The sequence below is a fragment of the Mus pahari genome, chromosome 4 (assembly GCF_900095145.1).
Source record: "Mus pahari chromosome 4, PAHARI_EIJ_v1.1, whole genome shotgun sequence".
Lineage (NCBI taxonomy): Eukaryota > Metazoa > Chordata > Mammalia > Rodentia > Muridae > Mus > Mus pahari.
The window spans coordinates 87,693,807-87,720,185 of record NC_034593.1 but is presented as its reverse complement, the minus strand read 5'-3'; the positions used below and the strand labels follow the sequence as shown (position 1 = coordinate 87,720,185).

General features: G+C 46.0%; 1 protein-coding gene across 3 annotated transcripts in view; it reads left to right on the top strand.

Annotated features, from left to right (window-relative positions):
* Positions 1-26,379, top strand: part of Chd1l (chromodomain helicase DNA binding protein 1 like) — a 48,168-nt gene that overhangs the window by 6,327 nt on the left and 15,462 nt on the right. The window contains exons 4-16 of one of the 3 annotated variants that reach the window (XM_029537424.1): positions 223-337; positions 1,281-1,312; positions 5,559-5,640; positions 9,264-9,426; positions 12,135-12,290; positions 12,802-12,894; positions 13,437-13,533; positions 15,584-15,657; positions 16,716-16,826; positions 19,996-20,110; positions 20,766-20,879; positions 20,983-21,136; positions 22,657-22,828. In XM_029537424.1, the coding sequence (XP_029393284.1) occupies positions 223-337; positions 1,281-1,312; positions 5,559-5,640; positions 9,264-9,426; positions 12,135-12,290; positions 12,802-12,894; positions 13,437-13,533; positions 15,584-15,657; positions 16,716-16,826; positions 19,996-20,110; positions 20,766-20,879; positions 20,983-21,136; positions 22,657-22,828 (1,478 nt within the window). The remainder of the gene's footprint in view (positions 1-222; positions 338-1,280; positions 1,313-5,558; positions 5,641-9,263; positions 9,427-12,134; positions 12,291-12,801; positions 12,895-13,436; positions 13,534-15,583; positions 15,658-16,715; positions 16,827-19,995; positions 20,111-20,765; positions 20,880-20,982; positions 21,137-22,656; positions 22,829-26,379) is intronic. The other 2 variants (XM_021196001.2, XM_029537425.1) reach the window with 2 other exon arrangements.

Below are 26,379 nucleotides of genomic sequence, written 5' to 3'. Positions count from 1 at the left end.
AGCCAACACAATGCCTTTAGACCTAACTCTAATGCCTAAACATTACATCAGGGCCTTACCTGAGGCTCAGCCACGGTTTGGAGGCCCCAGGACTTTCTGAGTACCAGGCCTCCTAGGGTCTGCACGTGGTACTGTCTCATGGAGTGTGGCTTGCTTGGTAACCCACACTGTTCCCTGGGTCACTCTGACATTTGCCTTGTCCGCCTCTTTTCTTTGCTCCAGATTTGCTCCAGGTCTTTCCTGTGTGACATACACAGGTGACAAGGAAGAGAGAGCCCGTCTTCAGCAGAGCCTAAGACAGGAGTCAGGTTTTCACGTGCTGCTGACGACCTATGAGGTAGCCATCTACTTCTCTACAAGACCTCCTAACCCGGGCCAAAGATGTGGTTAAAACCACCGTGATTCTGTTTGCACAGAGCATACTTTAGGGGTCTGGAGGGAAGGAAGTGACCCTTCACCACATTTACAAAGGGACTTTGCGACTGTAGAAGTGAAGGATCATGGGGCTTTGTGTGGGTTAGTTTCCTTCTCTGCCATCCCTGCTGCTTCATGGGGAGTGGTTTCTTTCAGAGGCGGCACTTGAGCTGCCTCTTGTTGGATGAACAGAAGTGGCGAGGGAAAGGGGCTCGTGTTTGGTAACTGGAGCACGGGAATGGGGGACACTCAGTGTCTTAGTTATGGTTTCCCTTGCTCTGATGACAGCAGTACCAAAGGCAGCACCATCATTGAGGGGAGTCAGGTCAGGAAGCCAAGGCCAGAGCTGATGCAGAGGCCACGGGGCAGTGCTGCTCACTAGGTTCCTTCTTGTGGCTTGCTCAGCTTGCTTTCTCACAGAACCCAGGACCACCAGCCCAGGGGTGGCCCCACCCACAGTGAGCTAGGCACCCCATATCAATCATCAATCAATAAAACACCTCACAGACTTGGCCACAGGCCACTCTGGTGGGGCACTTTCTCAACTCAGGGTCTCTCCTTCCAGTGACTCTGGCTTGTGTGCAGTTGACTCAAAGCTAGCCAGCACACTTAGCGACAGTCTCATCGTTAGTCCTTGTTAGATGAAGACTTGGTCCTTGTAAGTGAGATCTTCCCCTTAGCCAGGCTCCCTTTTGTTTGGACTTAGAAAGGACACTCGGAGCTTTGTGTCTCACGAGGGAAGGAAAAGCAGAACTGTTGTAATTGGAGCGAGTCCCTGAGACAGGAGAGTGGCTTGTCAGCCCGGGAATTTCTCAGCTCCAACCTTTTTTTTTTTTTTTTTTAACTTGTCTTCCTTACTTTTTCAGATTTGCTTGAAAGATGCCTCATTTCTAAAATCGTGAGTAGATTCTGCCACCCCAGGACCTGTTGCATGAGCCATGAAAGTCACGTGTTCCCTTCACACTGTGGAATTCTGCCCTCTCCCGAGTTTGTCTTATTTTGAAGTCTTGATACCTACTATAGATTTTATAGCTTCTGTTTAACGGTTTCTTTTATTTAAGTGAGCATAGTATCTTTTCCATGAGATGAATGTATGCTTTGTGCTGTTTTCCCTGTCTATTTTAAGAGTTTTGCTTGGAGAGGAGAGTCCTAGAGATTGAGGCCAGGGATTTCCCATGCTAGGCAAGTGTGCTGCTCGTGTGTCCTCAGCGTCCCACCCTTCTTTGTTTTCCAGTGGTCCCTCTGCCTGCTCGCCTGCCCTCCCCTCCCCCCCACGTGTGTCTGGGTCTGTGTGCTTGCCTGTGTGTGTGAGCTGATTCTGTATCTTCCACTGTTTTGTGGCAGGGTCTCTTCTTTCTATCATTGTGCAGTACACTCCAGACTTGCTGACCCTTGAGTTTCTGTCTGAGTCTCGTCTCTGTGTCCCATTTTGCTGTAGGTGTGTTGGGACACAGATGCACTACCACATCCAGCTTGTTTACTTGGGTTGCACAGACCTAACTTAGCCAACAGGCTTGCACATGAAGAACTTTTACCTGCTGAGCCAGCTCCCTGACCCCTTTAATGGTCTGTCACCGGAAAGGAGCTACAAGAATGCTCAGCAGTGCCAGGAAACTTAGGCAGAGAGCAAACCTACAGAGACAGAGTCCAATTAGGAGTGAGAAATGTATGGAGGGACTAGAGAGGTGGCTCAGTGGTGAGCGCGCTTGCTGCCTTTTCAGCAGACCTGAGTGAGCACCCACAGCCCACACCACTGGCTGTCCACTAGCTCACAGCTGCCTGTAACTCTAACTCTAGGTGCAGAGAATCTGATGCTCTAGGCCTCTGCAGGCCCTTGTACTCATGTGCATATACATGTAATTAAAAAACAGGCAATAAGTGTGAAATCTTAAAGGACAGTAAACTAGGCCATAAATGTTGAGTATTAGACCTTCATAGGTGTACTGTGGTGTGCATTTGCTTGCACATAATCTTTCTCTATCTCTCACACACATACATACACACACACACACACACACACACACACACACGAGTCTATGGGGGCCATACTTATTCTCTCACACATACATTTCTCTCCCATCCCTCATCTTAGTATTTCTATTGCTGTGAACAGACACCATGACCATGACAACTCTTATAAAAGAAAACATTTAACTTAACTGGGACTGGCATATAGTTTCAGAGGTTCAGTCCATTATCAACATGACAGGAAACAGGGCAGTGTGCAGGGAGATTTGGTGCTGGAGGAGCCAAGAGTTCTACATCTTGATCTAAAGGCAGCAGGAGGGGACTGGATTCCACAGAGTGGAGCATGAGCGTATGTATGACCTCACTTTCTCCAAGGCCACACCTACTCGAAAAAGGCCACACCTCCTAATAGTGCTACTCCCTATGGCCAGCTTCCAAAAACATAAGAGTCTATAGGAGCCATACCCATTCAAACCACCCCTTGCTTGTGAGCACACACGTGTGTATACACACACACACACACACACACACACACACACACACTACAAATTTAAGAACTCATAAAACCTCTCTCAGGCAGGTTCTTCTACATTATAGATAAAAACGATGAAGCTTAGGTAACCCCCAGAGGCTAAGGTCCTAGTTTGGTTTCTGTTGCTGTGATAAGCACAGAACCAAAGGCCACCTGGAGAGGGAAGGGCTTATTTCACCTTACAGCTTACCGCTCATCGTAGAGAAAATAGAAGGCAGGAGCTGAAGCAGAGGTACTGAAGGGACTATGCTTATGGCCTGTTCTTCCTGGCTTCCTCAGGCAGCTTTTTTATATAGCAGGCCTAGGGTTGGCACCACCCACAGTGGGCTGGGCCTTCCTATATCAACTAGCAATTAAGAAATGCATCACAGATGTGGCCACAGGCAAATCTGATGGGGGCAGTGGCTCAGTTGAGGTTCTCCCTTCTTGGATGTATCAAGTTGACCACCAAGATTAGCTGTTTTTACAGCTAATGTTAATAAATGTCGAAGCAGGGCTTCAACGACAGCACTCAGCTGTCAACCCTCCTTTTACATATGTAGCTGCACCAAGTGTCGCAGTTCTCAGGAGAAGTGCTGTCTTTCTGTCTCAGATCATTTGCTCTAAGCACATTGATAGGAGGGTTTAAGAACATAATGAATGAGGGCCATTTATAACCGACTCCCGCAGCATAGATGTACCCTTTCAGTGTTAGCTAAGATTACTTTTCCTGTTGCTGTGTTGTTCACAGGGAACTGTATAATGCCTGTACTACAGGGATGCAGCTGGGACATAAGAGGTGCTCATGGCAGCAGCATTAGCTGCTTGGAAACTTTCGGATTACAGACTTACACAGTCTTTGAATCAAGCGAATTGACTTTACTGTACTGGGTGCTGGGATTCTCTGTACTCTCTCTTTTCTCCAGGAGCCTCTTGAGAGCTTCCTTTGATGGTCATTTGACTGTCTCTTCCTTAATGTGTCCACCTTCACCACCCCGTAGCCTTGTTTCATTTAATAAGCATTTTTGGATATTTGCATGCATGAAAAGGGAACTGGGCCACTTGTTTGTAGTGACACTGTCTTATGGGCAGTGGCACACCTTCTCTCATGGCCACTGTGCAACTGTGGAAATGCTCACACTTTATGGACCATGAGTGCACCCTGGTCCTGGGCTCCTGGGCTCTTGTGCTCTCCCTGGGCCCCTAGTCCTTCCTCCATCTGCACAAGATGAATGAGATGAAGGACACAGGCCCCTGCGCTCCTTCTCCATCTGTTGTTGCAGAATTTTCTTTCCATCTCCATGTCTGTCAGTTTTTGGTATAGACTTGTCCTATGCGGGCCAAACCTGAGGATCTGAGCTCTGTCCCAGAACCCACATGGGAAAGAAAAGAATCAACTCCTGCAAATTGTCCTTTGACCACATGCACCATGGCCCCCAGATAAATACATCTAAAAATGTAAAATATAATGTGATATTCTGTGATGCTTCAAAGCAAAATTAACAGTCTTAATATGTTTTGCATTTTACATTATGTTTGACTTATCTTTTTGCAATTTTCAAGGGCGTACAATATTCATGCCTTTTTTTTGTTTGTTTGTTTTTGTTTGGAGACTGTTTTGTATGGAGCCCTGGCTGGCCTTACTGTGTACCTAAGGCTAGCCTCACAGTTGGGGTATCCTTGTGCAAGCTACCTCCAAAGTGTTAGGTTATAGATGTGTCTCACCACACCCAGCTAACATTTGTATTACAGTGACCATATATGCTTTTTTCATATAGCCACATGCTTTATCACCTATTAATATATGTTTATTTTCAACTTTGGCAGTTTTAAATATTCTAGAACATACTCATGAATATATATTTACCATATTTGGGGAAGACTGCAACAGATTTCCAGAAGTATTTGTCAAAATGTGCTTTTATAGCCAAAGTGTAGTAGTGATCTATGCCTGTGATCTAAGCATTTGGGAGGCCAAGGCAGGAGGATTGCAAATTTGAGGCCTGTTGGAGCTGCATAGTAAGACACATGCAGTATAGAAATATACACATGCATGTTGTATATGTATGTGCTTTTTGTCTGGAACTTACTGATATATTGTTCTAGCTACATATATGCAGCAAATAACACCTTGTAGTAGTCACTGGAGACCTCAGGGTCAATGAAGGAGGAGACGATAGGGCCATCTCTGCAGTGCCTGGTTCTGTTCAGGATTGATTTAAATCCCGCTTTTTTGTCTTCTGTGGCACAGCTGTCTCTTTAATGTTTTAATGGGTTTGGCTCTGAGTTCTGCTCTGGCGAGCAGACCAACTTGCCTAACCTTTCTCAGCCTTCGTCTCCCCATTGACCCCGTCCCGTCTGTTCATTGTGTTCTTTTGTACTAAACACACAGAGTTCCGAGTTCAGTACCTGGAACTTGGTTATAAATGTTTCTTCTCTCTCTCTGGCTTTGGCTCCTTCCTTCCCGCCATCTTTTCTGTCTTGTGGGGAAGCTCCTTGCCTGCACCACCTCGTGTAGCGGCTGTCGTCCGGTCGGTAGGGAGGTGACTCGGATGTGTTTCCAGGGCCAGGCTTGTGGTAGTCTTTCTAACAGTAGGTGCAGTTCTGTAGCAGCTGTGAGATGGGTCTGAGTTGCACACAGCTGAAAGCGGATTCTCTCTCACAGCTTCTCTTGGAGCGTTCTTGCTGTGGATGAAGCTCACAGATTGAAAAACCAGAGCTCCCTGCTGCACAGGACACTTTCAGAGGTAAATTCACAGGGTAGCCTGCTGCTATTTAGGATAATCTTTTAAAGAGTGGTTTTAGTTTCACAGCAAAGTCGAGCAGCAGATGCAGAGATGCCCTCCACCCCATCTATTCATATCTTCCCTCATTACCAACATCCCCGGTCAGATGGTGAATTTGTTGCAAATGCTGGAACAGTTTTGAGATTATCACTCAGAATCTGTAGCTCTCAGACTCACTTTTGATATTGTAGATGCTGCTTGGTTGGGAGAAATATATAATGATGTCTACCCACCATTGCGGTATCATGCATGGTGATGTCACTGCCCTGACAATACTCTGGGGCCCTGCTTCCTCAGCCCTCCCCTAACGTTACCCTGGCGCGTGCCTGTAATGGTGTAACGGCTCAGGAGGGTGATGGAGGAGGGCTGCCAAGTCAGGCCTTAGTAAAGAATAGTTAGACCTGAACAGTGCAGACTTAATTGAAACTTTTTCTCTCAGTCAGATTTCGGCGGGACTGAGTGATCATTTGGGGGTGGGCAGGGCAGACAGACTCTTTTGTAAGGCACTGTTTGTTAAAATCCGGTTATCAAACATGACCCCAGTCGAGGAAAGTGCATTGTACTTTTGGAAGCATTTCACCTCTCTTTGATCATCTTGGCTTCTTTGCAGAAATGACCTCACTATCCATCTGTTTACTTAGCAGATGCAGTGGGCATGTCATTCGTCTTTCCCACTGTACCTGTTCCAAGAATTTAGTAGCCCACATGAAGACCAGTTCCATCCCGTTGAGTATCACCTTTGTCCTCTGCAGTCTTTGTTATAAAGTATGATGATGCATTGCTCTCATCTCTCGGCCTCTCATGCCATTCGGGAAACACGGGGCTGATTGACCTGGGAAAGGTGGACTGTCTTTCTCCTAGTTGAAAGGCTTGCTCATTCACGCTCATTCATAAATCCCGTCCAGAGAGACGTTTGAAAGAAAACCTTTGATCATCATCCTGCAGTTCCTGGCCTAGAAGTTGCAGCTTTGAATGTTCAAAAGCAGATACATTCTGTGAGGATTGCTGCCCTTGGTAGGGCATCCTCTTGCTCTCTGGTACCATTGCCTTCATTTTAGGGACCCTTACCAGTGTCTCTTTCCCAAGAGGTTTCCACCTTAGTCCATTTGTGCTGCTTCAACACAGTACCACAGGCCGGGTCAGAACAGGCTGGGAAGTCAGATCAAGGGGTTGGGGACTTTGTACTTCGTTCCCATATGGCTGAAGGGCAAGAGAGAGAAGAGGAAGCTAGCTTAATGATTCTTTTAAAAGGGCTTTGATCCCATTCAAAAGGAGCTGCTATGGCCTAATTACCTCTTGGAGGTAATTACGCCTCCTAATACTGCCTGCCACATTGTGACATGAGCCCAGTGAGTGATAGCTGTTGTCATATTCTATGTCTCTATCCTTGTAAGAGAATGCGTCATAAACTCCTGTGCCAGTTTGCTGGCATATGGTGAGAGGAGACAGGACTGTAAGGGACCCGGGGCTTGTGGAATTGACATGGGGAGATCAGTCTTGCTGTGTCTTCGGAGCCTGCACTTGGTATTCATCAGGAAGCTAAGGCTCAGAGGATGGAGTGAGAAAAGCAGGCTGGGATGTGTTAGGTCCTTTTAGGTGAGATTTGGATTGCAGACCATTGGATGGTTGAAAAGAAAATAGGATTATTTAGGTGGCACATGATGGCACTTGGGAGGAGGGGTGGGCAGATCTCTTAGTTTGGGGCCAGCCTGGTCTACAGAGGGAGTTCTAGGATAGCCAGAGTTCCATAGTCAGACCCCATCTTAAAAAAAAAAAAAAAAAAAAAAAAAAGCTAAACAAACAGAACCATGTATTTGTTGGACTGCAAGGTGGGAAAGGGATGCTGTCTGTTTTCCTATCTGTCTACTTAATACTGTTGTCAGTTTGTTTACGAAAGTCAGAAGTGATCTAAATGTGAAAACAGAGTCGGTGCCAGAATTTATATGTCATGCCTACAGTGCATTTACCAACCAGAGTGGCCATTATGTGAAGAAATACTTAATATTTGATAAGGAATGTACTTACATACTACTTTATACACAGACCTTGTAAAGTACTATAAAGCCAGATTGTTTCTGATTTTTATTTCCCAGCTGTAAGTTTTGATGCAGAAAAAGGATTCTACTTTAAATCAAAATTTTCACTCATGTCCTAGGAAAAGCTAAATATCGTGACTAGTGTGACCTGTGTGAGCCTACGGTTTTTGAACTTAACTCTTTACTGAAATACACCTTTTGACTTCTGGTTACTGTTCTTAAAAAAAGAAACCTCGGGCTGGTGAGATGGCTCAGCGGGTAAGAGCACCCAACTGCTCTTCTAAAGGTGCAGAGTTCAAATCCCAGCAACCACATGGTGGCTCACAACCATCCTTAACAAGATCTGTCGCCCTCTTCTGGAGTGTCTGAAGACAGCTACAGTGTACTTACATATAATAAATAAATAAATCTTTAAAAAATAAAAAAGAAACCTCAGTCCAGATAGTTGAAGTACTTTAAAAATACTGTCCAACAAGCAGAATGGGGGCAGATGGGTAGATAGTGAATGGGCATTTCAAAAAGAGCAAAAGGAGGTTGCCAAGACTTCTGTAGTAAGTTTAAATCAGTCATGTCACGTCATCTTTTCTTACTGCAAAAACAGCTTGTCCTCTTATGATCTCCCCCCACCCACCTCTGAGCCAAAATCTAGAAAGATAAGGTCGTGGCATCTTACCCTCTCCTACATTAACACTTCGGTATATCTTGTATGTGCATGTGTGTATGTGTGAATATCTGTATAGTGCCGACTGTATTTTGACATTTAAGATATCAGACATGGTGCATGACTTGTCTATCTTGTTTCACTAATTTTGATAGCTCCTGTTATGTCAGCTCAGGGGTTTTTCTTTCTCTTTTTGAGCAAAGCGAACTGATCTACTGAGGGATTGTGAAAAAGAGCTCCCAGGAGTGGGAGGTGTCCCAAGGGAGGACTACTCTGCTGTTACTGTTTCTCTTGACTTTTAAGTTCATCACTAATTACTAGTATTTAATTACTGATAAGGATTTTTTTTTTTTTTTTTTGGCTTTCTCGTTTGTTCCTGACTGTTGGGGAATGTCATGTGGCATAGAGTCTGGAAGCATCCAGAAGTTTTGATATATTATTAAGGATTACAAAAGGCATCGTTTTAGTATTGATCTTGCTTCTTTCCCATAGTGAAGGGCCCGATGTGTTATCTTTTTGCTTCTCCATCTCCATGTGCACATATATACACGTCTCACTTATCTCAGTAAGCTCCCCCATGTAGTGTGCAGTCCATAATTTAACTCTCTAAGACTGAGTAATACCAGTGTATCCCGTACTCTGTAACATTTGAGCAGGAAGTAATGTAAACTTGCATCCTTACAATGCTGTCTTCTCTGTAGGACTATTTTCTTCCTCTTCTAGTTGAAATTGGAGTCACTTCCTTTGTCAAGTAAAACACGCAGCCTGACCCGAGCCTGCCCTTGTCATATACCTTGGTCATTCCCACGAATACGTGCTACTCTTTGCTGGGTATCCTGGTCTTTCCTCCAGTGTGGGGTTTAATCTCGCTGCTTTGTGTGTTTGAGTTCTCAGTGGTCTTCCGTCTCCTGCTCACCGGAACACCCATCCAGAACAGCCTCCGGGAGCTCTACTCCCTCCTCTGTGTCGTGGAGCCTGATCTCTTCTGCAGAGAGCAGGTGGAAGATTTCGTTCAGCGTTACCAGGACATCGAGAAAGAGTCGGAATCAGGCAGGTCTCTCTCTTCCTAATCGTCCTCAAGAGGGTTTAGTGTAGAAGCCGCCCGCATGTCTAACAGTTAGAAAAGAAGAGAGACAGCCAGAAGACCCGGGAGGCAAGGAGCCACAAACAGAAGGCCAGTGCTACATGCCTCGCTGTCTTCATTTGTCACTTATGCTTGGCTCTCCGGGGCTCGTTTAGTTCATTTTTGGAAGAGGTTGGAGGGTGCCCACCACAGGCCATACCGTCATTCAGTGTCCTGTAGCACTCGCTGGCGTTTCTTTTTAACCATGCAACAAACCCACAAGTTTAAGAGAGATGGAATGTGGAAGCGTGTGTTTGTGTGTGTTGGGATTGGGTCATGCTTTATCCTTCATGCAGATGGCAGCTTTCTCTTGTACCTTTGTCCCTCTGTCCAATGGAATTATCTGAATGTCCCCGTGATATTACCCTAGGATGCTTGTACGCTGTAATGATTTTGTGTGTATTGGTTAAGTATGAGTTGGAGGGGCTTTTCCCAGCAGAAATCCCGGACTACAGGCTGGAGATTTCTCCTATGTAACTCCCATGCTTAGAGTTGCCATATAAGTTTTAGACATCCTGTCAAATACTACATGGGCATACTGTATTACAGTGTTGCTTATTGTTCTGTGAGATTCCAGTTTAGCTGGTTGCTTATCCTGTGTCCAGCAATCCTATGTGTCCTGCGATTCTGATTTAGGATGGCTTTTGAAGTTCAGGATACCCAGTGAGGGTACAAAGAATTTGATGACAAAAGAAACAGATTTGAATGCTGATGACACTGGCAGTCAGCTCTGTGGCCTTGAATAAGGGGCTTGGCCCTTGGAGCCATACCTGACTATGATATTAAAACAGGCACAGCTGCTTGCCACCTTTCTAAGCTATAATGCTGACCAATAGGATTAGATGCAAAACACCCTCCAACTAGGAGAGCCTCCCAAACCCAGGATCATTAGTAAGAATAGAGTTCTTAAGTGTTCCCAGTTCCTGGGTTAAGAGCTAATGACAGTTCAAGGGGCCAAGAGCTGGAGGAGAGGTAGTGCAGTCAGTCCTCCCCGTGTGGTGAGGCATAGAGTTTTTATGTTGTGAAACAGTGCACACTCAGTGGAAAATGTATGCAAATTGTGACTGGATGTTGACACCAGCATTTGTACGGATTTATGCGGCATAGTGTAGTGTGCTGATTCACGGATACATTGGGTAGCGATCAGCCCAGGTAACTGGCGTATCATCATCTCTTTATGATGAATGCTTTCAAATGCTGTCTCCTGCCAGAGTACATTGTATCTGTGCATGAAGTTGTCAAAGGAGAAAATCAGTAAAGGTTTATATAAAAATGCTTTCTTCTTACTACTTTGAGCTATATAACACATTATTGTTAGATGTATTTAAGTGCTCAGTGTCAGTAGTTGTTAGGGAAGTGTAAATCAAAGCCACAGTGAGGGCTGGAGATTGGGCCCAGTGCTTAACATCCCTGGCTGCTTTTCCAGAGGGCCTAGGTTGGCTTCCCAGCACCCACAGGAAGGCTCACAACATCTGTAACTCCAATTCCAGGGGATCTGACACCCTCATCTGACCTTTGTAGGTACTAAACAACATCTGGTACCTTTACATACATACAGGCAAAATGTTAATACACACAAAATTCAAATAAATATTAAAATAAAAAAAACACAATAAAGTACCATTTACCCTCTCCCCCACCAAAAAAAAAAAAAAAAAAAAAAAAATCACAAATACCAGTAAGGTCATGGGGAAATAGAAATCAGGGTTAACAATACAGTCCTGGGGTGCCAAAGAGAGCTAAAAATGCAACTACCATCATAGAACAATCCACATCATGCCCACGTCATGTCTAAAGGAAACGAAACTATGCCCACACACAGGCTACTCCTCAGAATAGGCAAGCTAGAACTAAGCTAAGTGCCCGCCACAAATGACTAGATATAGATCACAGGGCACAAACATGCATCAGGATACTGCTTAGCCGTAAAAACCATCAAAGATTCCGTCTTTTCCTGGGGGAGTGACTTAAGATTTCCTCCAGTCAGGCTGGGCAGGCATCAGCTTCCCAGTCAGCCATGAGACTGAGGCTTCGTGGTGCATCGCCAGAGCGGCTGGAGTAGAGCTGACAGGGAATTATATGAAATGCTCAGCTTTTAAAATTATATCTTTACATTTACATTTATTTATTTATTCATTCTCTCTCTCTCTCTCTCTCTCTCTCTCTCTCTCTCTCTCTGTGTGTGTGTGTGTGTGTGTGTGTGTGTGTGTACAGTGTAGCACACATGTGGAGATCAGAAGACAACTTGTGGAAGTTAGTGTTTTCTTCCTACCACGTGGATTCTGGGATCAAGCTGTGGTCATCACACTTGACAGCAGACGCCTTTACCTGTTGGCTGGCTTGCTGGCTCTCAGCACTGTATTTATTAATTTTATTTTGCCTAAATGAAGACTTTTTAAAGCATTTTTAAGGTAGACTAGGATAAACCACGATGTTTGGTAGATTCAGAATATTAAAGGCATTTTCAACTTAGGGTATTTCAAACTTGGGATGGATTTACTGGGTCATAACTGCATTGTAAGTCTAGGAGCATCTGCGGTATGAAAAATGACCGCCCCGACTCAGAACTCAGAGTGTTTTCAGTTGTGAAACGCCTCGATTCTCCACTCTTACACATTTATCTTTCCTTCTGCAGCAAGCGAGCTGCACAGGCTCCTGCAGCCATTTCTCCTGAGGCGTGTAAAAGCTCAGGTGGCCACAGAGCTTCCCAAGAAGACAGAGGTGGTGGTGTACCATGGCATGTCCGCACTGCAGAAAAAGTACTACAAGGCCATCCTGATGAAAGACCTGGGTATGTGGTTGGCTGTGGCTGTCAGAAGCTGAGAGAATGTGGCATCTCAGACTGAGAGGGATTCTCAGGTGGGCTGGGCTTGCAGTGAGTGTGGCTGTGGCTCTAAGAGCAGCTCAGACTTGGTTGTTAGAGTTTGTTCTTTCCTCTGGCCCCATTTCCCTTACTGCCTTGAAGCAAGCACTTGTGAGCGCCCTCTGTCTTTCCAGCTTGTTGGATGCTTAACGAGCTGCAAAATGCTGTTGACTCAAACACATCGGGAGGTTTGGGAGTGAGGAGGGGAAGAGGCAGAAGTGGAGCATCTCTTGATTTCCCTGACTCCGGAGCAGTTCCAGTGGGAAGTGTAAAGGTTGGAAAAGGGATAGACAAGGTGTCCAATTCATCTCACGGCTTAGTGTTCCTTCTTAAACGCAAGGGATGGCTAAGCAAGCATCACACACGTTCAGTCCAGTGGAGGTTACACAGAACTGAGGCATGCATGATCAGATATGTTTCCATGTCCTTATGATTTCAGATGCATTTGAGAACGAGACAGCAAAGAAAGTCAAACTCCAGAATATCCTAACGCAGCTTCGGAAGTGTGTGGACCACCCATATCTGTTTGATGGTGAGTGGGGTAGTGCACTCCCTCCACCGTTTTGTTAATAGTCTGTTGCTAAAATCACAGCAAGGTGTGCCCTTGATCGAGGTGTGCCCCTCAGCAAGTTGTGCTGTTCTTGTCTTTGGCTGCAGTGAGGGTAGCAGGTTTATGCTCAGTTTGTTGTATCAGTATTACCTGGCACATCTATGCAGATTTCCCTCCATTCTTCCTAATATTCTCTTAGATTATGCTTTTCTTTTTCTTTTTAACTCCAAGATCCAGATCCTATAGTGTGTTTGTCCTGTCTATTCAGTGAGAAGGTAGACATGTTCTTAAGCTTTTTATCCTGCTGACTTCTCTCTCTGTGTCTCTCTCTCTCCCCTGCTCTCTCTGTCTCTCTCTGTGTCTCTCTGACTCTCTCATGGTATTGATATTGGAGAATCGATTCCAGTGGTTCTCCAGAGCTGTAGTTTGGGTTTACCAGAGTGTCCCCCGAAGTTTACTTCTCCTTGTCAGGGAGTCTGCTCCTAGCCGGGTACATTACTGGAAATGTGTTCTTTCCTTCCTAGGTGTAGAACCAGAGCCCTTTGAAGTTGGAGAGCACCTGATTGAGTCCAGTGGGAAGCTTCACCTGCTGGACAGGCTACTGGCGTTTCTGTATTCTGGGTAGGCAGTGGGTTTACCCTGGACGGGCTGCTGACTTTTCTGAGTTTATGTTTATTACTTTGAGCTAGTAACTATTAAAACCTAACCGGTGAAGAGCCATTTCTTGAGATTGGTCCAGGTTTCCTTTCTTCAGGGCCTTGGTTAGGCGTCCACCTTCCCTGACTGCTGTTGGCCCTGCCATCCGATCCCTCCTCACCCCTGCTCGGTCATCCTCTGGTTAGGATTCCTGGAACCATTAGGGTCCTAATTCAGCACTGGCAGTGTCCTGATGTCTGTGTGACTCACCAGTGTGTGGTGTCCATATCACTGTGACCTTGCTGTCCCACCTGGACAGAGGCAGCACTGATCTTTTCTTCCATGATCGCCTGTTGACAGCTTGTGTTGAATCAATATAAATCACAGCGTCTCAGTTAATATTCTTTCCAGGTACTCTTGGGGTCTTGGTTCAAACTCAAGGGGAACTCGGGGGACATTTTCTCAGAGATAAGCATTGGACATCAAAAGATGTTTGTAGTAGAGTCTGGCTGCTTGGCTTTCAGCTTGTTCTCCATTAAAAAAGGGGTAGCTTTAGGTGTCATCAGAAACACTGCCTGTGTCCTTTGAGACATGGTCTCTTCCTGGCCTGGAGCTCAGCAATTAGGGTAGACTAGCTCCAGCAAGCTCCTCTGCCTCCGTGGTGCTGGGATGCTGTGCTGGGATGCTGTGCTGGGATGCTGTGCGTGCCACCACTCCCAACAGTTTTTACATGGGTTCTGAGAGTGCAAGCTCAGCCCTGGTACTTGTGAGGCAGGCACTTTACTGACTGAGCCATCCCTCCCACCCCCAACCCACCCCCAGCCTGTGACTTCATCCTCCTTATGTATGTATGTATGTATGTATGTATTTAGACCTATTTATTTTATGTGTTGGCACTTCTGCCTGCATGTATGTTACAGCTGTCAGTGCACCATACACAGGCCAAAAGAGGGTGTTGAACCCCTGGAGTTGGAGTTACTGAGGTTGTCAGCTGCTTTATGGGTTCTTGGACTCAAACCCAGGTCCTCTCGAACAGGGCAGATAGCCCTCTTAACTGCTGAGCCATCTCTCCAGCCCCTGACTTCATTCCTAATCCACTCTTTACCTTTTTTCTTCTTTTGTCATGTATCTTGGGAGATGAGATGTTGTTTGCCCATTTCTAAAGGAATCATCTCAGAATTCCTTCCTTCCTTCCTTCCTTCCTTCCTTCCTTCCTTCCTTCCTTCCTTCCTTCCTTCCTTCCTTCCTTCCTTTTTATTTGATCTTTTCTTCATTTACATTTCAAATGTTTTCCCCCTTCCAGGTCTCCCCTTTGGAAACCCCTCATCCCCTCCCCTCCCCTGCCTCTATGAGGGTCATCTCTGAAATTTTTTTGGGGGGAGGGATGTTTGAGACAGGGCTTCTCTATGTAGCCCTGGCTGTCATGGAACTCACTCTGTAGACCAGGCTGGCCTCGAACTTAGAAATCCGCCTTCTCTGCCTCCCAAGTGCTGGGATTAAAGGGGGTGTGTCACCACTGCCTGGCTCATCTCTGAATTTTTAACCAAAATAACTAAACACAAGTGACTTTCTCCCCAGGTAAGATTAGTGATAGATGGCTGGCCATGATTTTCAAGATCTTAGAGTGTGTGTATGGGTTTGAATTTTACACTTTGCTCCTTATAGATAACGTGTTTTATCTTGCTTTTGACATGAAAGCTTGTATTTCTTTCGGTTGAACGAGTTGACATTCCAGTGAGGTCCCTGGTTCATCTGGGGCTCCCATAGCCTGTGATGCATCGACAGATGTCCCTGGGGATTTCTCCACAATAGTTTAAGAACTGCCACTTTGCAGGGGACAGTGCCAGGTTTACTTATATTCTTTACATAAAGCACTTAAAGAGTTTCTGAAGAAGGCTTTAAATTGTGCTTCTACCTTAGTATTCCATTTATTTATAAACTTGGATTCTTTCATACCAAAGTGTTTTGCTTGAGGGAAATGCACCTTAAATATTACTAGAATTGTCACCTTTTTTTTTTTCTTTCTTCTTGCCAGGGGCCATCGGGTTTTACTTTTCTCCCAAATGACCCACATGTTGGATATTCTGCAGGACTATATGGATTACAGAGGTGACTCTCCTTGCCCACTACAGTACCTGAATGTAACAGCACATATGCAACAGTCATATTGGGGCGTGGGAGTTACCGAGAGAAAATGGCAACATGTTATTCAATATCAAAAGCAGAGGAGACATTGTGGAGTAAACCCTGCGGCCTGTGGAGATGTGTGGCCAGAAATCAGCGGCCACGTTGGCACTGGTTGTGTGGTTTGCGGTGATGGGCGCTGGGGCGAATGCTGGGGGAAGTGTTCCATGTATAATAGACAAGTTTCAGAGGCTGTAACTCAGGGTCATGAAACATTCATTTCAGCAGCTGAGCACTTACTCAGAACCACTAGACAGATGTAAATACAGACATCCCACAAATCAACAGGGGAGAGGCTGTGCCAGTACCTACTATTTAACACCGAGGGATGGGGTTATTGCCTGAGTATTCTGCTTAATGTATAATATATGAATGTGAGATAATGGGAAACAGCGTTGACTTTGAACTCAAGCCCCTGGTGAAGAAGGATCAGCTCCAGACCTTGCAGTTTGAGTTGAACTGCAGTTAAGTCCTCTGACTATACATGATGCTCCTCAAATACCATGGGGCACCTAGGGCAGGGCACTCTTAGGGATCCCTGGTGTACAAGCAAAGCTCATGTTCAGAGTGCTCTCTGGGTGTGGAGCTTGATGACAGGAGGAGACCCCTCCTCTAGCTTCAAAGAAAGGCAAACCCTGAGCCGCCAGTCACATCCCCTCCCCTGCTCCCCATACTTATCAAGCCCAGGCTGCCATGGAGCAAACGTTCAGGATTACTTGGGGATGGTCAAAACTACATATTTATGCCACTTCAACTGTATTTAAAAGAACACAAATAGGTTATGATGTGTTCTCTTGTAAAATGATAGTATTATTTTCCTAAATTTAGACTTTCTCCCCCATGGGAATTATTAGAATTAGGGCTTCTGTATATATATGAAAAGGGTGAAACTGATGTCTGCTTTTGAATTGACTGGTTTTTTTGTTTCCCTGAGTCCTTGAAGAAGAATTAATAGGTTGCCCCATTTTCTCCTCTTTGTCAAGGCTATAGCTATGAGCGTGTGGATGGCTCCGTGAGAGGAGAGGAGAGACACCTGGCCATTAAGAACTTTGGAAACCAGCCCATTTTTGTTTTTCTCCTGAGCACCCGGGCAGGTAGGCCATACAGGTCTTGAAAGCAGGCAACTGACCTGGTAAGGACCTTTGTATCCCAACCATTAGTACACTTCCCTGCGTCTCTGAAAGGTGAGGCCATTACTAAGGGGTGGAAAGGATGGAATTGAGGCCCTTGCTACGGTTGATAGAGGGGCTGTACTTCTAGCATGGGACCTTATACCCAAGCTGTGGCCCCATCAAAGAGTGGGACTAAAGCCTGAGTCCTTAGAAATCATTCTAGCCTTCTTTGACTCCTGCCCTGGGAGTGTCCAGAAAGATTTCTGTGGGAAGTTTTATTCGCAGGCATGGATGCGGATTTTCTTCCCAGCTGTGACTGGGGGGTGAGAGCCTCTGCTAGTTCTCTTCCTCTAACAGCAGAAGCTTAAAATGCGGTTATAGCAAAATTGCTAGCCACTTAGAATTATGACAATGTTGGTATACACACACACACACACATATACACATATATATAACTTCAGTCATAAATATTATTTATCATATTTGTGGTATGTTATCAAGAAGAGGTTGCATTCTCTGTGTTATTAAATAATTTGGCATTAGCTTTCGGAAGCGATTTTTTTTCACACTTTGGATCGTTTTTAAATAACTTTAACTCATAGTCTTAGTTTCGTTATTTCTTTAAGAAAACTTTTTGCTTATGTGTACATGCCTGCCTGTCTCCGTGAGCATCATCGACATGCAGGTGCACTTGGAAGTAAGAAGACAGTGTCAGGCCCCCGGGACTGGAGTGACAGATACGTGCATGAGCAGGAGCGTGCTCTCTGCAAGAGCAGTGCACACTCCTACCCACCTCTCCAGCCCCTCATTACCTTATTTCTGATAAACTGAAATTCTCCTGGAGTAGACGTGGTGAATACAGAGATGCGTGTCCCTCTATTAGAGAGAGATCCGTATCTCAGTGAAAAGGTTCAGTCTTACTAGGAAGCATTCACTGAGTGATTAGCGTAATAAGGGCATATTGAAGAAGCACTAGATAGACTCCGTGGAGAAGAGATTATTTTGCCAGAGTATGCCTTATCTGTCTAATAAAGATAATAATGCATGATGTAATCAGATCCTCAGGGCCTCCCTTTCCCCCAAGGCCACAGCCTGCATCTCAGTCCTTTGTCTCTATCATCATCTGTCTCTAGTAGTCTGAGGAGAAACCTAAAGCATCAGTCAGGTCAACCATAGTGGGAACATAGTTCCGTTTGTGATATTTAAAGATCATCCCCCTGTTCAGAGAACAGCTTTCTGTTGGAAATGTCTGAGGTTACAAAGGACGAGCTGAATGCACTGTAGTTGATTTCCTTGGAGGCCAGTGGGAGCAGAAGCACCTGAACATTCCTTTTGCAGAAGCAGACTGTGGGACGCGCTGTCATGGTTTTGCTGCGGGTCTGCAGCATTTTTTGTCTAGTGGTTCACCTTCCAGTGTTCAAGGGTCTCTGTGAATGAGTCATGTGGCCACCAGGGGGCAGTGATAGCTCATGAATATGCCTCACACAATTATGAGCAGACCTACTAAAAAACTATCACTCATGGGCTTGAGTGTAGTGTGCATGCTTGTGTGGTGGGTACAGAGCCCTAGGCACCTTCCCTGGCACTGCAGAGGAAGGGGAACTCACCCCTTGTTGAGGAGAACTGCATTTGATAGCCTTAACCCAGGAAAGATGGCGCACACCTTAGTATCCAATCACCAAACCTCTAGTGGTGATGTTGCAAATTTTTAAATGAGCCGAGTACCTGGGAGGTGTTCAAGGTGTTCAAAGAACAAGAACTGGCTCTGGAGCTAGTGTGGTGGAACAGCCTGCAGCACTGGGTGCTCAGGAAGCTTAGAGTTAAGGACTGCCTCAGCCAGAAGCTAGAGGTAACCCTGGTCTCACAAAATGAATGAAAAGAAAAGAAACAAAAAAGGAAGGAAGGAAAGAAAAGAAAAGAAAAGAAACGAAAAGAAAAGAAAAACTCCAATGGCAACCACAAAAGCCCAGAAGATGGTTCAAGAGCCACACTTGGAAGACTCAGTCTTAGCTCTTTTATCTTCTAGCTGTGCAACTTTGAATAAGTGTTTTGACTTCCCTGTGCTTCCACCTCCATATCAACAGAAGGTGATGATGAAAGGCCGGAGCCCATAGGTTGTTGTGTGGGGTATAAGAGAGGGTCTGAGCACATGGCTCAAAAGTAGCAAATGATGTCTATTGTACAAGCCCCGCTAGGTAACCTGGCACGGCTCAGTAATCAGTCATTATTGGCCCTTTATTCCAGGTTTCGTTTCATATGAAAGCTTAATTAAAGTATTCCTGCCCGGCTTGTCTTGTGCCCCAGCTGGGAGTCGGTAGTCCTTCTGAGAAGCAGCCTTTAATTCAAGCTCTCAGAATAAGCCCCATCAGGCTCCCTTGTTTCAGCTGTGATCTCTAATGACCCTGACAAGAGCTGGTCCATTTTGTATTAGTTTTCACATTAATCAAAGAGAAAAGGCTGTAATGTGCTTTCACGGTCCTTTTAATTCCCAGAACCCATCGTCGCTCCTCACCCCTTTCCCTGCAGCACCAAAGAAAACCCAGAAAGTGACCGTGGTTCTGTCACACTGCGTCTGGTCAGAGTGAACACGGTTACAGAATGCCTGTCGAAGGTTTTCTGTAGGGAGTGGGGACACGACACAGGATGTGGGGGGACCGGACACTGTACACGGTCTCTCGTTCTGCCCAGGAGCAGCAACACCCCTCCTCCTCAGCATATCAGGGATCCTGCTACCTAGCCTGGCTTGTGACTGTGAGCTAAGGGCTCTCCCCTTATGAACACCCACACAGGTTGGCCCGTGCTCACAGCTCCTTTCAGAAGGAGCAAATGTCCTTTTCTCTGCCGACTGTCCTAGGCAAAATGCAGCCAAGTGTTTTAAATGGGGGGCCGGGGCAGCTGATATAAAACTGCTTCCCTTTCCTGACTTGAGCATCTTCCTTTGTTGCTTGTCACTACTACCCATTCTGCTGTATGTGATGATGATTCAGTCCTCTCCAGTCAGGCCATAGGGGAGCAAGTGCGACCGTGCCAGGCTCTGGAACAGTGGTGAGCATCTGTCCGACCGATCTTGGGTCATTAGTGAGAGCCTGTCTGGATGTCCTATTCTCCCGTCCTTGTCTGCCTTGGGTGACACTTTCCCACCCTGTTCCAGGTGGAGTGGGCATGAACTTAACAGCAGCAGATACTGTTATTTTCGTCGACAGCGACTTCAATCCTCAGAATGACTTGCAGGCGGCTGCCAGAGCTCACCGAATTGGCCAGAACAAGTGAGTGAGTTGGGCATCAGTGGTTTTCCACTTGCTCGGTCTATTAGACACTCCCAGGCTGGGAAGGAGGGAGACATAGTCCTTGGTGACAGCACCAAATGGGGAATGGAGAGACCCCAGTGTGAGCCACTGCAGCTGCATCGGCTGGGTCACACCACAGTCCAGACTCATTTTGTTGAACAAAAAGTCAGATCATGAAAGGATTATAAGGAATCTTTAGAAGTTATTTATTCAGTGAGCTAAGAACCACTTCACAAGAAAGAAAGAAAGAAAGAAAGAAAGAAAGAAAGAAAGAAAGAAAGAAAGAAAGAAAAACAGATCAAGGTCAACACAAAATGAACTCAATAGTGTTTTCGTAGATTTGTCTCATATTGCTTAATTTGGGCATTTTTTCATCTTATTAGTCGTTTGCTTATATATTATGGTTTCCAATATTGAGTTTTTATGGGTTTTATTTGTGTGTGTCTGTGTGCATGCGCACATATGTACTTGTTTCTTGTGGTTTTTTTCTGGTTTGTTTTTGTTCCCCCCCCCCTCTCTTTTTTATTAAGAGAGAAAGACGGCCTGGAGTTGGACGGGTGGGGAGGAGCTGGGAGGAGGCAGGACCTTGGCCCCGAGGATGATAACGTACCTGAGAGGTTTTCCTTGGTCACAGATGGCGTACCTTCCTCCCTGCCTCCATCCTTGCCTGCAGTATTTGGAAAGGTACAGAGGTAACTGAAGGCCAGCTGTGTCTTGCAAGTCCTCAGGGCCCAATCAAAGCGTCCTTGTAAGAATGCCCTGTGTACAGGGCTTGCTTTTGCTTCCTTTCAGGTGTCTTTTCCTGACTTTGTATATGCTGATCACACTGCTGTTGTTTGACTCGTTCACAGGTCTGTTAAAGTCATCCGGCTGATCGGCCGCGACACTGTGGAAGAAATCGTGTATAGGAAGGCAGCCTCCAAGCTGCAGCTTACCAACACGGTCATAGAAGGAGGTCATTTCACATCAGGAGCCCAGAAACCTTCCGCTGAGGCCGACTTCCAGGTTAGGACCTCTCCTTATCCGAAGGCCCATCAGGACTTGGCGGCTGGCTAAGTCGTGCCTGCATTGGTGCCTGTTATGTGCAGGGGGGGCTGTGGGGGTAAAAATGAGCATGATATGCATATATATATGTGTGTGTGCGCAGTGTGTGTGTGTGTGCAGTATATACACACACACTGCACACACACACACACACACACACACACGGGGGGGTGGGGGGTGCCGGGATGTCTAGCCTGGATTTAAACCCAAGCCTCATCAGTTGTTGATTGCATGGTGTGAAGCAGATACCATAACCTCAGGGATCTACTTTCTTTGCTTTTCTCAAAGTGAGGGTTCTATTAGTTATGTCTGAGGACACTGAAAATTGGAGGATTACACACAAAACCCAAGATAATCACAGCAGTCAATTCTGTAACTCTGTCTGTCTTAGTTCTTTTTCTTCTTGCTTTGACAAAACACCAGACAAAAATCAACTTCACAGGTTTATTTTAGCTCACGTTTCAAATTCAGCATGGCAGGGAAGTCAAATCCTCAGGAGCCCAAAGCAGCTGGTGACATCATAGCCACAGCAAAAAGGCAGGAGCCATGATGTGTGTGCATAACCCCTTTCTGTACAGTCCAGGATACAAACACAGGAAGTGCTGTGCCCACTCCTGGTGCAGCTCCTCCCACCTCAGGGAACCTAACCACCATGAGCTCTTCCAGTGTGGCTGGACAACTCGAGTGCAGATTCTTTCCTCCGAGTCCTATCACAAGTAGTTGGCTTTTTAGTGCCAAATGCAAAGCCAGTTGCGTTGGTTATGTATAGCAATATTAAATATAAATATATCCAGATCTTGGTGTGTCAACAAACTGTCTAAGGCATTTACAAGCTATTATAGTATACCTTAAAGGTTTCCAAGTTACAGATACAGTGAGCTAGAGATAAACCGTCCGGTCATAAAGGCAAGATGCAAGTGAGCCTGAGTTACTGTTTGAGAATATGCAGAGTTGGGAGCTAGGAGATCTGAGCCTTGTGTGGATGTCACAGCGAGTGGATGAGGGGACTCAAGGAACAGCGAAGGAAGGAAGCAGAAGAGAGTCTCTGACCAGGCGTTGGAACTGGCCTTTGCCACAGTGGTGTCCGTGGAGCACTGGGGTAGGAAAGCAGGTCGCCAGAGGAGCCAGCTGATGGTGAGATCCGGAGCGTTAGCGGAGAGAGTCCAGCCGAGTCTGACTTCTCCTGAGCTCTCTAGGAAGTGTTCAAATGGCCGTTATTCTTACGAAGAGCATCGGAAGCTATCCTAAGTATATCATTATGGAGGCTGAGAAAGTCAGTCACTCTGATAATCCCGTGTCACCCGTCTGCTTACCCGTCACCCAGCTGTTAAAGCCTGCCTGGCGTGTTTCACCCGTGACGGACAGGAAACGCTGGCTGTCCATCAGTGAAGGAACGTGTCACAGCTGTGAGCAAGTCACCCGCATCTCCATAGCTCTTTTCATCAGAATTAACTAGACTTTTTTTGTCTTCTCTGTCCAAGTTAAGTGAGATTCTCAAATTCGGCTTGGATAAGCTGCTGTCCTCGGAGGGGAGCTCCATGGAGGATATAGACCTCCAGTCCATCCTGGGAGAAACCAAAGATGGCCAGTGGATCCCTGATATTCTACCCGCAGCAGCAGCTGCAACAGGAAGCCGAGAACCAGAGGAAGGAAGTGAGTTGGAATCCAGGTCTTACAGTGTGCGATCCATTCTGAGTTGACTTGTGTGTGGGGTGGGAGATGTGGGCCTCTCAGGCCTCTCGTGGCGCTCTGGTCTTCCCAGCAGTCTGTTACGGAGGTGGGTGTTTCTCAGAGTGCTTTTGTCCTTTGTAGCTGTCCCGGCTTAGTTCTGAGCCCTCGGCTGTGGTCTGTGCCATGCTGTGTGTATAACTGTGGCTCTGCTGTAAGATTTGAATATTCTGACACCTTTAACATTCTTTCTGCTAAGGATTGCCTCAGGCCTTTGGGGTTTGTATGCTTTCCTATACATTTTAGAACTATTTTGCTAGTTCTGGGAGAAATGTTGTTGAAATTTTGGTAGGGATTGCAGGGAATATGTTGATTGCCAATGTAGCCAGTTTTTACAATATTAATTTCACCAGTCTATGAGCACAAGAGGTTTCCACCTTCTGGTGTTTCTTCAGTTTCATTCTTTAATGTCTGTACATTTCCAGAATTCTTCCACCTCCTTTACTAGATTTGTTCTTTTCCTTATTTCTATGTATGTGTATAGTTTATTTTTCTAGCTTTTGAGTTCTAGTTTTCTCAAACTGTGATCTCATAAGATGCAAGACATAAGTATTCATTTTTTACATTTGATAAGATGTAAAAGCTTAACTGGGGGTGGTAGCACACACACCTTTAATCCCAGCACTGGGAGGCAGAGGCAGGTGGGTCTCTGAGATAGAGGCCAGCCTGGGCTACAGAGCAAGGCCGTGTCTCAGAAACAACCACGGACAAGCAGGGGGGTTTGATTGGTGGCCTAGGATGGATCGGTTTTAGAGACCGTCCTGTGGGCTGCAGAGGCTGTATCCTGCTCCTGTTGGAGGGACTCTTCCATTTGTTCTGTGCAGCAGTTTATCTCTGAGGTCACTTTGCTGTTTCTTAGCTTGGTCGACCTCTCTGGAGATGAGAGTGGGTTACTGAAATCTCTACTGTTATCAGATCAGATCCTGTCTGACCTGTATGTCTGGTACTGTTTGTTTTTATTAAACTGGGAGCCCCAGTGTTGGTGTCTGTATTTAAATCATCCTATCTTTCTAATGAACAGCTCCCCTCAGTGTACAGTGGGCCTCTTTCCTGACTTTCTGTTCGTTTCCCTGACAGATGTCTTCCACACTCTACCCGTAGGTGTGGTATCTCAGCCTGGTGTATTTCTTGGAGGCAATGGATAGTTAAGATTTATTTTATTTTAATATGTTTTTTTGCCAGCTAGCTCATCTGTGACTCTTAGTTTATTTGCATTTCGGTTGTTATTGAGATCATTACCATACTGTAATTTTGTTGGCTCTTTGTTCTTTGTTCTTTCCTGTCTCCTGTTAGTATTGGGGTTTGCTTGTTCATGTGAGGGATTCCTTCTGTGCTCTCCTTCATTCCTCTTCTCAGGACTTTTATTCTTTCCTGTGTGTTCATGACAGACTCTCTTCCTCCCCCTCTGTGTAGAGTATTCCTGTAAGTACCTTCTGCACTGCTGGCTTGGTGGTCACGAACTGCCTTTGAGCTTGCCTTGAAATGTCCTCCTTACACGCTCCCTATTCCCCCACCCCTCTGTGTGTGTGTGTGTGTGTGTGTTTATGTGTGTGTGTGTGGTTATGTGTGTGTGGTGCAGGTGCATGTTTGTATATGGATGCATGGATGCACGTGTGGATGCTAGAAGAGGGCGTTGTGTATCTCGCTGACTCACCCTCAGCCTTATTCCTTCAAGGCAGGGGCTCTCTCTGAACTTGGATCTCACCTTTCTGTCTAGGCTAGCAGCCAGCAAGGCCCAGCAGTTCTCTTCTCTCTGACCCCAACAGTGTGAGGGTGACAGGCGGGCGGGGGTGACAGGTGTGTGAGGGTGACAGGTGTGCAGGGGAACATGCCCAGCATGTCTATAAGTGCGAGGATCAAACTCAGTGCTCCGTGCTTGAATGTAGTTTTTGTTTGTTTGTTTGTTTTTTAAGATTTACTTATTTTTATGTGCTTGGGTTTCTGTGTACCACATGCCTGAGGAGGCCAGAAAAGGGTATAGGATCTCCTGGGATTGGAGTTACAGATGGCTGTGAGCTGTCATGTGGGTGCTGGGGAACAAACCTGGGTCTGCTGGAAGAACAGCAGCTGCTTTTAACCCCTGGGCCATCTCCGCAGACCCTGGGTATCATGGCCGTTGACCCTGGCTGCCATCTTTGAGAGTTTTTAGCGTTTTGGTGACTCCTCTGTTTCATTATTTGATTCATTGAATTTCTCATTCTCAACATTTCTTTGTTTCTTTTTTTTTTTTTCTTGTTCAAAATCTCTTTCCTCAATTTTATCCCTTTAATCCTCATTGCTGCTGTTCTCGTCCGTTTTGAAACCTTCCTCTGTGTTACTGACTCTCCTCCGGTCCTGGATTCATCTATTTGAATGTAGCCTCGGGTCGTTGATCGTCTGCAGTCTTTCTCTGGCACAGTTCTTAGTTTAGTGTCTTTGAGTTCATTAGCTGATGTGATTGTTGGGAGATTCATGCTGCCTTGCTTGTTCTGTTTCTTGTTTCTGTGTTCCGATATCTTGGGCCACAGCGTAGTAGATGACTAATAAGTAGCTTGAGAGTTTGATCTGCCAGCTGGCCGCAGAGCTGTCAATTTGAGGTAAGCTCAGTTGATGAGATCTGTCCTGCCACCAGGGCAGGGCTGTCTCTCCCTGTGCATCTCCTAGATTACACCAGCCTTCTGCCACCTGCATGCATCCGCTTGTCAGTGGCTGGCCCTCCTGCTTGCCATAGCTGCCTCTCAGGACCTTTCCTAACCTGGGTTAGGGCAAGCCAACTTGAAGCTCCCCACCTGTGCGTGCCCCTTCATCTCAGACCCATGGAGTAGGTTTTTGGTTTGTTTGTTTGTTTGTTTGTTTATCAATAGAGTCTCAAGATGGCATTCAGATTGCTGCCTTCCAAGTGTGATAAAGTGGTTTGTCTCTGAGGCTGACCTGTGGCTAGAGGAGTTAAAGGCCAGAGCTGTGGGCTTGTCGGGAGGGTCAGCTCGCTTATCTCTGTGCAGAGGTTTCTGCCCTTCCTACTTCCTTCCACCCCTCACCTGCTGGGGGCTTTGCTTCTCTTCCATGCAGCTGTCTTCTCTTGGTGCCTCTTTGCTGGAAGGCTTTCTCCTCCTTCCTGAATTTCCAAAGCCCCTCCTCTAGTTCTGTCTTTGGGATAAAGTCTTTTTCTATGACTGTTGTCACACAGAGACAGCCTTTAGTCTGCCATCTTACCCCAAACTGAATGGGGTAAATTGAACCCCAATACTTTTTTAGTTTATCTTCAAGATTTATTTTTATTTTATGTGTGTGAGTGTCCTGCCTGCATGTGTGTCTGTGCACCTCATGTGTGTACCGCCTGAGGAGGTCACAAGGTCCCCTGGGACTGGAGTTATGGACAGTAATTAGCTGCCATGTGAATGCTGGGACTGAAGCAGGCCCTCTGCGAGAACAGCAGGCGTTCTCAAGTGCCAAGCCATCTCTCAGTCCTGAGTAGTAAATCAGTAATTAGGCTGATG